The sequence below is a fragment of the Colletotrichum tamarilloi genome (genome assembly GCF_030869305.1).
Source record: "Colletotrichum tamarilloi strain Tom-12 chromosome Unknown Scaffold_1.1, whole genome shotgun sequence".
Classification (NCBI taxonomy): domain Eukaryota; kingdom Fungi; phylum Ascomycota; class Sordariomycetes; order Glomerellales; family Glomerellaceae; genus Colletotrichum; species Colletotrichum tamarilloi.
In genome coordinates, this window is record NW_026849384.1 from 1,007,318 (window position 1) to 1,023,626 (window position 16,309).

A 16,309-nucleotide genomic window follows, 5' to 3' on the forward strand; every position below is an offset into this window, starting at 1 on the left:
ACCCTGGTTCGGACTTTGCTGAGTCTCTTCAACGAGTCAAACGAGAACCTGGAATATGGGTGCGCAAGTGCATGAGGATCTGCTCTACGCGAAAACGATAAGGCGAGCCGGACGCGATGAAGGATGAGTTGAATTCCGTAGATTCAAGATGAGAATAGAATTTGGAAGGGCCTTTGACGAAAGCGACAGCCTTCTATTGAGATAAGAATAGCGACTCAACGCCTCGACACAATTCGCAATTGAGCTCATAGGGGACTTACCTTGGACAGCGACGATAGAGGAGCTCCGATGCTCATTAGTTTACTTGAGAATTTTGAATCACTCTCTGCACACATTGGCATAGTTGGGATGAAGACCTGAAGTATCAAATAGCGTACGGAGTAGATGACCTTGTTCACGTAATCGCGTACGCGTAGTGACAGCACTTGACGCCTTGCTGTGGCTCTCATGTGTTTGCAGGGACAGGGCACCCAGGATGACTGACCACTGGAAATTAATCAACTCCCGATCCGAGAGTGACTTGACTTCACCTCAGATATTTCGTACGCAGTACAAACACAGACTCCCAGAGCCTTCACCACAGCATTCTCCCCGCGCTCTCTCTCCAACCTTACCTCTATCTTCATTCAATCCCATTCGGCTCGGGAATAGGCTCCGGAACCAAAACGGTGCTCTCCTCTGGCCTCTCCTGCTCCGCCTGCTTCTCCCTCTTCTCGTAGAACCCCTCAACGTCCTTGACCACCTGCCGGCCCGAAAAGTTCTTCATCAGCTTCTGCGCCTCGCCCCGAATGCGGTGCTGGTACCAGTACGGGAACGCCCGCAGCGCCGTCAGCACGTTGCCGTACGCGGGCAAGACGACGTGGCCGCTCTGGCCTGTGAGCACCTGTCTGACCACGGCGTCGGCGACGGTCTCGGGCTCCAGCGCCGGGATGATAAACTCCACGCCCTGCTCGTAGCCGGTGAACAATGGAGTCTTTGTGAAGCCCTGGTTGACAAGTACCGTGCGCACCCGCGGGGCGTTGTACCGGGTGGTGAGCTCTGCCGTGATGCCCTCGTGGAACGCCATGGCGGCGGCTTTGGACGCGCCGTAGTCGACCTGGTGAGAGTTAGTCATCTTTGTTGTATTGACAAGTCAGATTAGCGCCGAGAGTTCATCCTACCATGTTGGGGACGCAGAGGTAGCTTGCGTACGATGCAACCGTCACAATCATGCCGTGGTTCATCTTTGCCATGTGCGGGAGGAATTCCTTGGTCGTCCAGTAGTGCGCAAGCGTGTTGACGTCGAAGGTAAAGCGGATATCCCGTTCCGTCGAGTCGAGGACCGTCTTTCCACGCGCTACGCCGGCATTGTTGATCAGCACCGTCGGGTGGCCGACCTTTGCACGAATATCGTTGGCTACGGCTCCGAGTTTCTCAGTCGAAGTGATGTCGCACTTGAAATAGTGCACGTTGGAAGCTGTCGGCGGGTGTTAGACGATGAACCCTACAGAAAACGGGCATCACCACAGATTTCTCCACTGAGAGGAAGGGATCACTCACCAGCAGTGAAAGTCAAGTCCTGGATATCCAACACAACGACAGTAGCACCGTGCTCGGCCAACAACCGCGCAACATGCCCACCAATCCCACCAGCACCGCCCGTGACGAGGACAATCTCCCTGCGCCAGTCGTACCGGTCGTCGACCCAGTTGTTCAGGGCGCGCCGCGAGAGCCAGCTGCTCGCCCAGCGTGTGACGGCGCAGTACGCCAGGAACTTGATGCGCGAAAAGGCCGTGGGGTGGAGGATGGCAAGGTCGCCGCCCTTTTTGGTGTAGCGGGCGAGGAGTAGGAGCGGGAGGAGTACGGACGGGTTCAGGGCAGTCCTGGCAATGAGGCGGAAGATGGGGTCGGCTGTGAGGCCCTCGCGCGGGAGGAAGCCCTGGTGTAGAGGCATCGTCGGGCTTGTGTTTTGTTACTGCGGTTCGCGATGGGGCGTGGAAGTCTGTCTTTACAGGCTGGCGATGTGTCACAGGGGATCAGGCTTCCGTTTCTCGAAAACGTTGATGAATCAAACGACAGACTGAGAGGTAGTTCTGAGGTGGGCTTTTGCTAACACCGGTGAGTTGAGTGAGTATTCGTCAACCAACAGCCCTGAGTTGCGATGCAATGAAGCTTGAATTAGAGCTTGGGTTGTATCTGATTTCCAAGACAGGAGGGATTGTCAAAAGAAAGACAATCTCAACATGACACCACCGCACAATTAGTATGCGAACCCTCCGTACTTAGAGGGTGTTTCAATGACGAGGGGGGTTTCAACAGTCATAAGTAAGAAAAAGGTGGCCAGGGTTAACCGTCGCGCACCGGGTGACAGAGGCAGAATAGCTCCCAGCCCGACTTGATGCTTGGCGGGAGCGAGGTGGGAAAGGAAGCTACGACCATCCAAGTCCCCGTCCGCCTTCCCCGTCCCATCATTGCTTGCCGCACTTCAGTCGTACAACCACACCATGTGCAGGCGTTCTTTTCCAGATTGGAGATGCAACGCGCAGCCGAGGTCTAGTGCGGCCAGAAAGTGCGGGGAATCCGGGGGGCCGTAGTGGAAACATGAGTTGCGAGCTTGCGATCGACATTTCCTCGTGCCATAACTCCCAAGTGCCTACTAAGGAAAAGGCTGAGCCGAATGGTAAACCGTAGGTGTGCACTACAAGCGCGGGTGGTTGGCCACATGCAAGTTGTAAGTGTAACGGCTCGTCGCCTGGCCTGGCGTGCGTATTGCCTTTTCCAGAAAGCAGTTCGTCGCGCATGCGGCATGGGGCCACCGGATGGCTAGGACGCTCACCTCCGGGTACTCACCGACCCGGTGGGAGTGGGGATTCACCAAGGTCCCGGGAATGAGTTTCCTACTGCGTAATAGACCCGGTGCTAGCGATCGGCTGGTGTTTGCTTAACTATCTTTGGTTTCTGCATTGAGTTCTACGACACGAGAAGACTTTTGTGTATCCGTACTTTCGTTGGAGAGAATTAACCTTATCTTCAATTGGCTTCCCTCCATCATCGTATTTCACCTCTGCCAACTTCTAGAAGATATCAAATGGTCGGCCGTTTGAGATATCTGTGCGCAAAAATAAGGTGCTAAGGTTATATATACAACCCATCGGTATCGGTTTCGGCACCATCCGACGGCCGACGGACAAGAACTATGATTCCCGTCGGGGGGGATTCGATTAAGAAATATGTACTAATACAGCTTCCGCGTCTGGGGGTATCATGAATGGGCACAAATGTAACCAGCCAGCTCGTCCGCAACGAAACTGGCAAAAAGCCTCCCTCTTCCTCCGATCAGACTACCAGCGCAGCGCCGATGCTCACCAAACTCAACCAATACGCTCCATCCCTCCACCTCAAGCTCGCCCCCGCACCGAGACCGTCACCGGGCGTCGCCTCAGGCTTCGTCCCGCCGAGTCCGTCGTCGCTGCCGCTTCCTGATTTCACTTCAATCGTGGTGGAGTCGCCCGGCGCGAAGAGCACGCCGATCGAGTTGGCGGCCGTGGCGTTGAGTTGCTCGGGGGTGAGGAGCGGGTTGTTGAGGGCGTCGCATGAGGGCCGGCCGTCTTTTTGCTCGATGCTGTTCGTGACTGAGATGGGCACGTCAAAGATTGTGTAGTGATCTTCACCATTGAGGCGGAAGTTTTGGCGGATGGAGATCTGGGGGGGGATTGGTGTTAGTCCTAGCTGTATCGGAATTACATGAAGATCAGGTGAAATGCCAGACTTACATTGTATGCGCCGCGATCGCTGGAGCTGGAGCTGGGCTGACCATTGCCGACGAGACAATCCGGCCATATCCAGTTTACGTGCTTCACCGTGCTGCCGGGCTCCTGTGTCATAATCTCCCCCAAACTGGCATTGTTGGCGGTCGCCGTGCCGTTCGAGATAGTAAAGTTGCGGCCAGTAGTGTAGCTTGACAAAAACATGGTCACATTGAAGATCTTGGTCGGACTATCCGAGGCATACGGCGGCAGCGGCATCTTGCCGTTCGTCGAGACGTCAATCGCAACATGGAGGTTATCTGTAGTTGAACCGGTATTAGTATTGACCATTTGTGGCCCGATGAAAGTCAAAATTCATGTTGTTTGCGAGACTTCGTCTGAAGTTTTAGGAAAGGTGTCTGGCAAGTTTACTAACCTCCGCCCAACGGGGTCCCCGGCTGAGGCGCGTCCAAGATGACCAGCCCAGGCGTGAAGATCTGGCCATTAGCAATGGTGAAGTTCTGGGCCGTCCCGGAGGCCGCGAACAGGGCCAGCACCGCGGCCGCGGCGTACGACGTCGAGGAGACCATGACGATGGGACAGAACTGAATGTGACGCTGCGGAAAGGAAGATCGCGAAAGATTTGGAAAATAGAGCCGGTGACTAAGAAACAAGAGGGACAGAAAAAGATTAGCAACGTCGTTGCGCCTACGCGGGGCAGGCAGTTTATTTAATTAATTCAGAGTCCCACGCGCCTGAAGCATTCAACAGAGCGGGAACAGGGTTTCCTGGATCTCTCTTACAAAAGGTACGGGAAAAAGTGGAAACGGGCGGCCCTTGAAAATTCGAGAGAGAAGAAAAGGATGATTTCGTTCGATGCGGGATGATGGATCGGGTGCTCACGAGGGAAATGAGCATATGGGCCATACACACCTGGAGTAGATTGCCAGGGATGAAGTGGGCGAACAGAGATGAGAGAAGACGGGCGAGACAGAAAAGGTAAACTGTCCAAAATCCCAAAAGAATGGGACGTCAACCGTTCTTGAAGCAGGAAGGGTGAGGGGGCGAAAAAGTCTTGAAGGCTTCATACTACGGATACAAGCTACGTCGTTATGCAAAAGGCATCTCAGGGCCTAAACCGCCTCCTCTCGGTTCGATGACAGCGGCGATCCGACGCAAGAGACGGCAGAGAAACCTTGGCCCTTTGTAAGCCTTGCAGGTTCTGGGCCACTATCATTCATGCCGTGTTTGTATCCCTACACAGAAGAGTGCGTGCCTCTTCCCGGAAGTCGAGAACCGGGGCCAGGTGTTCCACCGCTTTACAATAACCTTACCACTCTACCACTATTATCCCACCTAGCACCGTGGCACCATACGATACGCGATCTCCAGCTAACCCTTCGGCTATGGCGTCTGTGCATGACGTGGGTTCGGATTCGCCAGGGGATTGGAACAGAGAGGAGCTAGAGGAGGAGTGAGAATTATGAGAAGAGTGAGGGTCAATAACGGCTGGGGATTAAGATGACCGACTTGCCCCCCCGCGGGTGTGACGCCCTCTTGATGCATGGCAGGTTTCAGATTGAAGGAGCGGGAAGAGTTGGATAAGAGGAACCTGAAAAGAGCACTGTAATTCTGCCAATTTGCGGACAACCCGTTCCCCATCGCATATTCCGCCAAGAGCCCTTCTTCATCAACAAGAGAGCGAGCGGCCCCAACGTCGAAGGAGAAAGGGACATGAACTTCCGTCAATGAGAAATGAGACGGCGAGGACGCACGAGCCAACGCCTAATTAAACTTGCAGCCAAACACCCTGCGCTGGCGCCGTGGGGTTTTCGGCCCCTTCGGTCCCTTCGGCATCGTCTTCCGTCGCGAAGTGACTGAATTCCATCTTGCATTTTGTAAGGGTCTCTTCATGATACGAGTATTATGGGGTTCGTCTCGTTGAAGATATCACAATTTTTGAGAAAATGGTTTGTACAAATTCGACATCCATTAATAACACCATCCTGCGTTGTAGGTAAATCGGGGCCGAATTATCTAACATGAACAAAATTTTGGAGAAAAAAAAAGCAAACTTGTCTAGTTTTGTTGAAGGATCCTTCTTTTGGTTCTTTTTGGTTCTTCCCAACGCCTCGCTGTCTTTTTGTGAAAACTTACAAGTATCCTCTCCAACCACGGATGAACTCACTCATCAGGTCCAGAGGATACAGGTGCCGTCAGCGCCGGCACTCACACACCAGGGCTCCGTAGGATGCCAGTCCACGTCCAGGACACCGAGCTTGTTGACAATCTTATGGCCCTTGAGCATCTTCACCGGCACAATGGTCGGGTTCTCCATGAGATCGGTCACGACCTTGCCGTGGAAGATTTGCAGCGTGCCGTCGTCACTGGCGTCAGCGAACAGGGGGAAGCTGCGGTGGTACTTGACGGCGCGGATGGCCTCCGAGTGGAAGCGCATCGTCTTGTACGGGCGGTTGGAGAGGTCGAGATCGTGCCACAGGAGACGTCTGTCGTAGGATCCCACCACGATGTTGTCACCACCAGAATGCACATCAAAGGACGAGATCCAGCGGGCGCCGGGTTGGATGACCTTGACGAGCTCCTGTCTTTGAAGGTCGTAGCAGCGGATCATGCGCTGGGTCGCAACGAAGAAGAGAGGCCGCGAGGGGTGGAACTGCGCCGTCTGGGCGAGACCGGGCAGCTTGCGGAAGGGAACCTGAGTCAGATGCTTCGAGAGGGTGTGAATAGCAACTGCGCTACGCTGGCCGTTGGGGGAGACGGTGCTGAGGAAGTCTCCGCGTCTGTGCCAGTTGATCACCTTGATGACGGACCTGACGGTGGCCTTGAGCAGAACCCCGGCAGCCTCCAGCTTGGAGCCAGGTCTGGCCCACTTGCCCGGGTGTTCCTTGGTGACGGCAGCTGCGGGCTGAGGGTTCTGTGTGGCGTAACCGAAACCAGCGTCGATAATGTCACGGCTGGCCTTGTCGATGCCGTCCGCACCGCGGGGAGGAACCGCAAAGAAGAGATCTTCACCAGCAGCAGCGGCCAGGATGAAGGTCTCCTTGTTGGGACGCCAGCGGACAGCGTTCACAGCCTCATCAAGACTAAGCTTGGCCATCCACTCCTGACGACCGGTACGGAGATGCCACAAGCGCACAGTACCATCGTCACCGCCGCTTGCAAGCCACTCGCCGTCGGGGCTGATGGCCGAAGACCGCACGCGACCTTCGTGGCCGCGGAACACAGTCTGGCAGGATGTGGGGAAAGGCCTGAGCTCCTCGGGACGGGGCAGCTTGGGAAGAAGCGACGCGGGATCGATGTTGAGCCTGTTCTTGCGCACGCGAGGAGCGAGGTAAAGATCCAGACAGCGCTCAAAGCGCTCCTTGACGAACTCGCCGTAGGCGGGGACCTTGCGCAACGAATCAAACTTGGCGGGCATGTACTCCTTCTCTCTGTCCTCAGGATCGGCCTTCTCCCACTCTTCCCTCTCGGCTTCTGTCGGAAGGTACTCGGGGGGAGGGTTGTAACTGAGGTCGTAGCCCGGAGGCGGAAGCTTGGGTGCAGGGATGTCCATGACGTGCGGCGGGCGCTCCTCCTCGTTCGCCCAGACGTCGTAGTAGACTTCTTCCTTCTCAGCTTCCTCCTTCTCCTTCTCTTCCGCCGACTTGTACGGCAAGATGTGTCCGTCCTTGATGGCCTTGACGAGCTTGGCAATGCGCTTCGCCTCGTGCTTGGAGGGGACGAAACGGCGTTTCGGTTCGGGCGCCGCGCTAAGGGGCATCTTCTCCTCGTGTGCTGTGAACCAGTGGACCATTTCCTGGGTAACGTTAGTCTCGAAGGCATGTCGCACATAGTCTGTGGATACTCACAGGGTAGGGATCGTAGCCTTCTTCGGGAACCTCGTTCATTTGTACGCGGCGCAAAAGCTCCAGCTCATCCTGGCTCAGGTTGAGGGGCTTGCCGGTCTGGGGATCCGTCAAGCCAGTCCAGCCCTTGGGGAGCTCAATGGTCTCGAGCAGGGCATCCAATGCCTCGCCGGCGGCCGGGCGCATAATCTTCTTGCCATTGATGTCGTATCCGATGTGAGGGTAAGAGTCGTAGAAAGAGAGAGGGATGTTGCCGATTGTGTTGACGGGCTCCTGAGCGTCACTGTCGTCGGAGTCGTACTCAGCGTTGATCTCGTCGTACTCGTAGCGCTCTTCGCCGTTGGCGCCAGTAACGACCCGGTAGTTGGGCTTGTCGTCGTCATTGTCGACAGCGCCAGCGTCCTTGCCCAAGTTTGTTGACTTGAGTTTCGAGGCAATGTCTTCGTCATCGGCATCGGAGGGAATTTCGTCGCTCAGAATGTCCTCTTCGTCTTCCTCGTCCTCTGACTCCTCGCCGTTCAGGCCGTTGTCTTCGCCTTCAGACTCAGAAGTTTCTTCGTAGTCGGAATCATCTTCGCTCCCGGACAAGACACCTTCCAACGTTGCGCCAAACTCGTCGTCAACAGGGGCAGGTACATCCGCCTGCGGATCCTTCCGCTTGCCTAACGCTTGTCGTGCACCCATTGTGGTGGTGGAAAAAATTGTCAGCCAAAAGAGGTTGTCAAGGGCTATTTTTGGAGCTTTCGGTTCGCGATGCAAGCGCAGGCGGTTTGGGCGGACGCCTTCTGGGAATTTTTTTTTTTCTGCCGTCGGTCGGTGCTAGTGTTTCCCAGACCGCCTAGCGGGGTCGACCGAGACGCGAGACGGAAGAGTGGAGGGATCGCTCCGGTTCGTCCCCAACTGCGACTCCAAAATCTGCCCCGAAATCTGCCCTACAACAACACCGCTAATTCCACCCACGCACATCCCGTTGGAACACAACGATGCAAGGAGACCAACTCTAGTATCTTACTGGTTGTTTCAACGTTTCGATTCGAACGCCGCAGGCCTTCAACTACCGCACATGCAGAGAGTTTCGAGAAGAATGCATATTTACCCGCCGGGAGAATGGCACATGCGCCACAGTGGCTGTCAGCCCATCCTGAAGTTCTGAACGCCTCTACCATACTCGAATACCTAGCGCCATTCCGGCTATTACTTTAGGTTGGAAGGGCTGTCCCTATGCAGCAGTGCACGGGTTGCCCTACAGGGCGTCCTTCAGCTATTGTCTTGCTAAGCGCACGCAACCTTCCAGCGCTCAAGACACTACAACGTAACATTGGACTCATTGGCAGCGGGTACGAGATGGTTTCTTGGCACAATTAGACGCCTACTGCGCGCTGAAGCAGGCGCAGCGACGCCGAGTGTCTCCTTACACACGTTGATGGATCGTGGACGCAACGGAGAGATCTCACCATTCCCAATGGAGGACTTATGTGTGAGTATTCTCATGTTCCATCGTCAGCCCGCCCGACCATGCCAGTGATGGGTAAGACGCTTCGGGCTGCTCCGAAACGGCTTCAAGGGAGAGAATTCTCGTGATGCCGGTGCCCTGTCCGCATCCATGGTACTGATACTAAGGCACTTACGCCGATGACTCAAATCTTTACGAAATACGCACTCTTAACCAATGACAGTGCCGCCGAACGGCACCTCAGGGTAGTTCAAACACCGGGGGATCTCATCCTGCAAACACACGAGAAAGGCGTTGAAGTCCAATTCTTTCGCATGCCAATCTGAGGAGAGCATATCTCATAGTGTCTTTCTGTCAAGTCGAGGAAGGCTTTCATTCACCATAAGTGTCTTGGCGTGAGCAGGATAGGGAACCTTGAGAGGTGGCTCAGCCTTGATTCTGTTCGAGCGATAGGTCGTCTCGGTTGTTGCTAGAGAGGTACCACTGATATGAACTCGGAGAAGTGAAGACAGCTTCAACGGTGAACCAAGCTATATATCTAGCAAAAGTACTTATGGCTGAACTTTGGCTTCCGTCATATGCAAGGTTGGCATGGTGCTGACGCCGCTCCGAATCCTTCAAAGAAAGGACTTTGGAGTGACTGGTGACGAGGCCGGCCAAGCAGTGTTTTGCTGTGTACCTACCTTACTTTTACTGGGCGGATGTACCTTGCCCTACGAATGGATCCCGTACAGCAACCACCCCCGACTGCGTTGGTCTTAGGGGGCGGGCTGGAGCTAACGCGGGTAAGCTGTGCTGCGTGGCTTGCTCCTCACCTACAACAATTACGCCGTGGGCCGGGAGAGCTTTGCCCTTTTGCTTCCCAACCGCATCTCGTGTGTCTCACCCCGTCTTTCTCATCCCGATCTCTGAACCACACGCACAAATACCTACGTCTGCATTTCTAACGTGGCCGTCGGTGTCACCATCTGCATGCTTTCATCTCGTGCATACCGCAGCCTTGAGCAACAAGAAAAACACTCCGGGATTCAGCTGGAGAGCAAGCCACGAGCTAAGGCAGCCAGGGCTTCATCGTCGTGCCTCTGGGCTTGTCACTACCTTGCCATTCAGAGTCATCGGCCCTATTAGCACATCAACTTTTACGAACTCTCCGTCACCTACATATAACCCTCCCGAAAGCCGCACTCCCAGCACTCTGGGAAGTTCTGAGTAATCAGAACAATTCAACCATCGGTATTGTCAGGCAACCACGACAACGCCTCTCTAGTCCCCTATCACATTTGTCCATATCAAATCATGCCTCAGAGTAGTAGCCCGTCCAAGTCGGCGGCCGGTGTCGTGAAGCATCGCGCGTGTGATGAGTGTCGTAAGTGAGGGTCTCAAGCCCAAATTGAATAGATGCTAACAACCCATACAAGGTTCACGAAAGCTGGCTTGCACCAAGGAACCTGAAGGTTGCTCGAGATGTCGGCGGGAGGGCCTTAGGTGTGTCTACTCGGCCCAGAAGCAGATGGGCCGGCCAAGGAAGCGTAGACACGTCGAGGAGGCTGAAGGACAATCCTCCCCCGACAAGCCCGAGAACCAAGACCAGCAGATGCAGATGCCACTCATGACGCAACCGACATTAGACACCGACTTCTCGGCCTTCTTCACCCAAGACTACTCTAGCATGAACTACCTTGACCTCCTCTCCCCCTTGGAAGGCTTGCCGCCTTCGACGCTGCCGCCCGAGCTGTCGAGCTTGACCATGGCATACACCGAGCCGCGGTTCCCTAATGGAGACTTCCAGTTTGGGGTTGCGGGTGTTGACCTGTTAGGTGGCATCAACTTTGACGAAAGTGACTCTGCTGACGAGGATTTACCTCAAGATATCAATAAAAGCCTTACAGAACTGCTCTCGGCGCAAGTGCCCGAGACGGTTCCTAGTCTCTCCCCTCCTACGGCATCAGAGACATCATCTCACACGGCTGCCGCAAGCACACCGGAATCATCCACATCTGGCAACACCAAAAATGAGGATGGAACTGGCAAAGAGGTGGACGGGGCACCGAAAGCATACAACAACACCACTTGCTCCTGTCTATCCCAAATCTTCCTCTCCCTGGACGCCTTATCGAGACTGCCAAACGATGTCAAGATTGCAATGGGCATAGCTAGGTCCGCCGCTCGTGTGGCCCACGACGTCATCCGCTGCCCTTCCTGCAGTCTTACAGACATAACAAAGCCGCCTCCAATGCAGGCATTCCAAAACATGATGATGCTGGGCGCCATCCTCCCGTCCACAGCCAACGCCTACGCCAAGATTCTCGAGCTCATCGACAACGAAGCCTCCCAGGCCAAGAAAGAGAAGAGGAATATCACGTTCCGTTTCGCCGAGTACGGCGGGCTGTGGGGCGAGCTTAGTAGACGGGAGAACGACTGCGGCGCGATAGAGACGTTTGACAACCGAGAGATGGACCCCGACAGCTGGAGGCTATCCGTCAGAGGCTTGCTGAAAGTCGACATCTACGGACACGATTTTCAGAGATCAGATGGGGCGGGATCTACGGTACCCTACCATCACCTTGGTCTGAAGGACGTCATCAAGCAGATGGAGGATCGGTCGAATAACCGGCATGACAAGCTCGATGAGATGGTCGCGGCCGGGCTACCCCATCCGATGCTGCATACGGATCAGCACCTGATGGTTCCGCAGGGCAAGGATGATAGCAAGGAGAATCGGCACTGCCTGAAGATTATTGAGATTGCGCGTGTTGCTTTGGACAAGCTGGTGATAGCTTAAAGGTCGAGAATGGGGTGGTTTTTTTCTTTTTTTTCGATTGTTTTGTTTTTAGATTGGTTTCATGTTCACTGGGCTCACTACAGGATGAAAGGTATTATGATGGCAACATGTTGGCTACTGCGAGGTATTTTGGCGCATAGGATGCAAAAAGCGTGTTTGGAACGAGGACTTGGCAATATTAGACTCTCGCCTATCGTAATTATACCATGAAAAGAAGGACAATCTTTTGACATTCAGCGGCCAGAACATGGTCGAAAAAGTCGAAGATTGAAACATTCCACTCCATGATAACCTCACACTAGTGCCCGTACGTCCCCACTCCAACCCCGAGCCGAAGAATTGTTGCGCAGTACTTGACTTGGAAGATGCATTGTCTGAGTGGCTTTGATGCGCAATGCCGTGGTACAGCGGGAAAGCTAACAAGCAGATGAGATAATCTCGCGCCCCTAAAGCCAACGTTCCATGACAGCTTCCATGCAGATGAGATGTGAGACGGGGGCTATGTTTGCCCTGGGCAACCCCGGGCAACCAGTTTCTCGGGACGAGTTTGGATGTCTGGGCAAAGCCAAATTTGTGGGAAGAGAATCGCCTGGCCCGTCAGCGGCGGCTTTATGATTTGGGAGCACGAGACATTGCGAGGTTGTGGCTGGAGCATAGGTATAGTACAGCAGAGGAGTGGCTTTTTTGTGAGATTTTTACTTCTTTGATGGATGGTTAGTTGGCTGTAACAAAGGAACGATGTTTCTATTGATAGATGGCGATGAGTCGTGCACGAGTCCGAAATGGAGTGAGACCGAATAATAGCGGGATCCAACTAAGTTACACATCAAAGGCTTCGGTATCGCATTTTCGAACGGGTTTGGGGTTTGGGAATTTGTGGTTTGTTTCTTGACCTCGTATCGGATCCTCCTATCCCTTTTTTCTTTTGCCCTATCTTCCTTTTGGGCTTCGTTTCGCGAAATGGAGCAGATTGTCTATGGAGTAAGTACCTGACTTCCAAGAGGACCGGAGATGGTGCCGTCTTTCGATCCAATGGCTCCGGCGGGTAGGCTCGGTGGTCTGCAGAGACAGGGGAAATGGGGGAAGCATGGGGCCAAGCGCCTGTGAATCTCGTAAATCGGGGTTCTCGGCACCAGGCCGGCCTGCATTTAGGTTGATAGTGCAGGAGAGTGTCGAGGTTTGGCAGACTTGTGTCCCATTCTGTCCTGTTGTGGCTTGCCCAGGTCAACGGCCTTTTCAGGCAGGGCAGATGGTTTTTTGGGACGGATATTGGCCGCTGCAGCCACATTGATGGTTTAAGGTCTCTTGGCCTTTGCATGATACGATCCGTAGAAACAAATAGGTGGTGATGGTGGTACCTAGTTTAAGGAGGTAGGTAGGTAGGTCGGGTGGTCGATCTTAAACGGCGGTGATTTCTCCGGTCCGTCGTCCGCTCGTTGGCCGCGGCCTCCTGAGCTTACCTCACCTTACATTAGGTAGGTAGATAGGTACCTTACGCCAAAGGACAAATCTCGTGATGTCTTTCGCCGGCGGTGCCATCCAGACGGCGGTGTCCCTCCGTCCTTTTTAAAATCTCCTAATCTCGCCTCGATCCACCCGAGCCCCCAAGCTCCAAACTGTAAAACCCGTGGAAGCCAACAACATTACACACAAGCCTTGGCTGGTGGCCCCCCCTCGTGCCTGTCCTGACTCCGTCTATCCGCCCCCCTAGCCTGTAGCCTGTAGGTGCTCCGTAATACAGACGAAGTATTGCTCCAGGCGAGTTTACGGCAAGTCTGGGCCGTAGGAAAGTGACTAATGGAGGATCCCCCAAGGCGGCAAAGCCAGGTGTGTTAAGGTATGTGGGGACGCTAAGCCCAATCAGAAGTAAGCTTGTGTCAGGACCCGGCCATTGCCTTTCTCCCATTTCATTGTACGTACAGTACCTAATTACCCACCTACCTTACTCTTTGTATGTATCCGTGGTATCGTACCTTTACTCATCAATAGCTACCACCAATAGATCTGCTCATCATCATCATCATCATCATCACCATCCTGAGGTGCTCGCTCGAACAGACACAAACGCCAGACCGCTCACTGACCGTGGCTCATACCTACTTCGGTATCAGGGCGCCACGGTGCCAAGATATCAACCCTTCACCTACCGCAGTTGCCTAAGCTGAAGGCTGAAGCTCCCCCAAGTCTGTGCTGCATGTCACTTTCTTACTCCGCCTCGTGACAGCCCGCCCTTCTGGCCCATCAATCCCCGACGACGATCACCTTTTTTGCCTGTCCGCTCCTCGCTACACCTTGGCCCGCTCCTCTTCTTTCTATCTCCGTGTTTCTCTTTATTTTTTGTTTTCTTCCCTCTTCTCTTAAACATCCCTCCTCGCCCAGACTTTTCGGAGGTTTATTACTTGTGTTGCTTCTTCCTTTGGCCGCCGGTTTCCAATTTTCAAATTCCTTCCTTTTTCCTACGGTACCCCAAATCCACAACGCGGTTGCATGCGCTTGTCTCGCCTTCGCTCCTAATCCGTCAGCCAAAAACCCGTTGTTCGACCTAAAGCGATCGACCCTCCTCCCACCCCAAAAGAACGTCATCCACATACCGACGGCCGCTTTATCGCCCCCCCTTCCGACCAAACATCACCCCGTCATTCGCACGAGACCGCCCTTTTTCTCTCTGTCCCTCCCTCTGCTAGTCCCATTTCAACACACCCCGACCCGGCCAGGCCAATGGCCCCTCCGCCACCCTACCTGATAGCGACTGCCGCCCAAGATGTTCCTACTTCATTCGCCGCCTTCGTAGCAGCTACAGCAACAGCAGCAGTCGACGCAGCAGCAAACACAATGATCCCTATCGCGACCCCGACAGAAGCCCTCGACGGCGCCGTCGCGACTTTCACGAGTGCTGTCGCCGCGGCCACGGCTACCCACGCTGCAACACAGGGCGAAGAAGGTGGTAATGGCGAGTGCAGCCTGCTCGGTTCCTTTGCCCTCATTGTCCAGGCGGCCCTGGGCGGCCTTGCCTTGCTGTCGTTGGTTTTCAAGCGCTGGAGAGAGCGGCCACAACGTCCAGTCAAGATCTGGTTCTTCGACGTTTCGAAGCAGGTGTTTGGCTCGGTTCTCGTCCACATCGCCAACATCTTCATGTCAATGTTGACGTCAGGGCGCTTTTCTGTGACACTGGACCCCGCAACCACGGCCAACGCGCAGAGGTTGATGAGACGCGGCGAGGACTACACACCAAACCCGTGCTCCTTTTACCTGCTCAATCTCGCTATTGATGTAAGCAACCCACTCGCTTCCTTTCTCTCTCCGGCATCGTACTAACATGCGTCATGCAGACCACCATCGGTATCCCCATCCTCATCGTACTTCTCCGCGTTCTGACAGGCCTCGTTGCCTACACACCCTTGGGCAAGCCTGAGGAGTCGATCCGGTCCGGCAACTATGGCACACCTCCCAACGCCTGGTGGTGGTTGAAGCAGTCCTTCATTTACTTCTGCGGCCTGTTTGGCATGAAGTTCTGCGTCCTCATCATCTTCCTCCTCCTGCCCTGGATCTCGCGCGTCGGCGACTGGGCCTTGCGGTGGACCGAGGGCAACGAGCAGCTGCAAATCTTCTTCGTCATGATGTTCTTCCCGCTCGTTATGAACGCCATGCAGTACTACATCATCGACTCCTTCATCAAGCAGCCGCAGCACGAACACGAGCGACTTCCAGAGGATGACCCCGATTGGAGCTCGAGACACGCAGGTGTCAGCCCGTACGACGACGCCGACTCGGCAAGCGAGGAGGGTGCGAATTCGGACGATGGAGCGAGCTTGAAGCTGAAGAAGGCGAAACATGCGGATGATGCCGAATACGACCCGGACACGGACGGCGACGCGCCGACGGTCATTGGTAGCAGCTCTAGCCGGACAAATCACCAGAGAAGGGATAAGGATATCTCGGCGGAGCTGTTCCCAAAGGAGTGACGTGAGCTTTTGTTTCTGTTTGGTTTAAGCTAGGAGTTGGAGCTAGATACATGTATAATCGGACCAGGTCTAGATGGCCTCCATAGGGCTGTAACAATACGGGTGTTTGGTTTAAGCGCATCATCCCTTGTCAGTCCTCATGAATCATATTCAGATCTTTGACTTCCTGAAGACCGCCATATTTCTTGATGAGAACTCTCATGACATCATGTATTCACCAACGTCGACTATTGGACTACTTATTCCGGCTTCATCATTGAGCATATCCCCGGAGAACGCACTATTGTAACCGTACCTGCAAAACCTCTACGGGGCAGGACAGCTGCTCACTGGAAATGCCTCAAGTTGGTTGACTCCGCGGGGATCGGGCCGGAGCCGGGTGCTGATCCGCGGTTCCGTCTGCAAGGCAGATCCACTTCCCGGACGGCACGCTGAGGGGCGGGGGGCTTCCGTCTAATATACTCGCCCACATCAAGATCAACTGATACGTAAGAGTGAAAAGGGTTGTCTGCAGTCCACGT

The 16,309-nt window shown here is 54.5% G+C and overlaps 6 protein-coding genes across 6 annotated transcripts; 2 read left to right on the top strand and 4 right to left on the bottom strand.

The window, feature by feature from the left end:
* Positions 1 to 622: 622 nt before the first annotated feature.
* On the bottom strand, positions 623 to 1,933 carry CTAM01_00334 (short-chain dehydrogenase; the record flags this gene model as incomplete). Its single annotated transcript, XM_060516387.1, has 3 exons — positions 623 to 1,096; positions 1,161 to 1,456; positions 1,540 to 1,933. 3 exons carry the CDS (start codon positions 1,931 to 1,933, stop codon positions 623 to 625), a joined length of 1,164 nt encoding a protein of 387 aa, XP_060389013.1.
* Positions 1,934 to 3,315: 1,382 nt separating this feature from the next.
* On the bottom strand, positions 3,316 to 4,414 carry CTAM01_00335 (uncharacterized protein; the record flags this gene model as incomplete). The annotated part of the gene is made up of 3 exons (XM_060516388.1): positions 3,316 to 3,681; positions 3,753 to 4,045; positions 4,162 to 4,414. Coding segments are annotated over 3 exons (912 nt in total), but the record flags the coding sequence as incomplete, so codon positions are not given.
* Positions 4,415 to 5,916: 1,502 nt separating this feature from the next.
* Positions 5,917 to 8,275, bottom strand: CTAM01_00336 (BOP1NT domain-containing protein; the record flags this gene model as incomplete). Its single annotated transcript, XM_060516389.1, has 2 exons — positions 5,917 to 7,542; positions 7,595 to 8,275. 2 exons carry the CDS (start codon positions 8,273 to 8,275, stop codon positions 5,917 to 5,919), a joined length of 2,307 nt encoding a protein of 768 aa, XP_060389015.1.
* A 2,065-nt stretch (positions 8,276 to 10,340) lies between these two features.
* Positions 10,341 to 11,826, top strand: CTAM01_00337 (uncharacterized protein; the record flags this gene model as incomplete). The annotated part of the gene is made up of 2 exons (XM_060516390.1): positions 10,341 to 10,410; positions 10,463 to 11,826. 2 exons carry the CDS (start codon positions 10,341 to 10,343, stop codon positions 11,824 to 11,826), a joined length of 1,434 nt encoding a protein of 477 aa, XP_060389016.1.
* Positions 11,827 to 11,940: 114 nt separating this feature from the next.
* On the bottom strand, positions 11,941 to 12,300 carry CTAM01_00338 (uncharacterized protein; the record flags this gene model as incomplete). The annotated part of the gene is made up of 1 exon (XM_060516391.1): positions 11,941 to 12,300. A coding segment is annotated over one exon (360 nt), but the record flags the coding sequence as incomplete, so codon positions are not given.
* A 486-nt stretch (positions 12,301 to 12,786) lies between these two features.
* On the top strand, positions 12,787 to 15,788 carry CTAM01_00339 (uncharacterized protein; the record flags this gene model as incomplete). The annotated part of the gene is made up of 4 exons (XM_060516392.1): positions 12,787 to 12,807; positions 13,708 to 13,738; positions 14,375 to 15,096; positions 15,156 to 15,788. 4 exons carry the CDS (start codon positions 12,787 to 12,789, stop codon positions 15,786 to 15,788), a joined length of 1,407 nt encoding a protein of 468 aa, XP_060389018.1.
* Between the last annotated feature and the right edge of the window lie 521 nt (positions 15,789 to 16,309).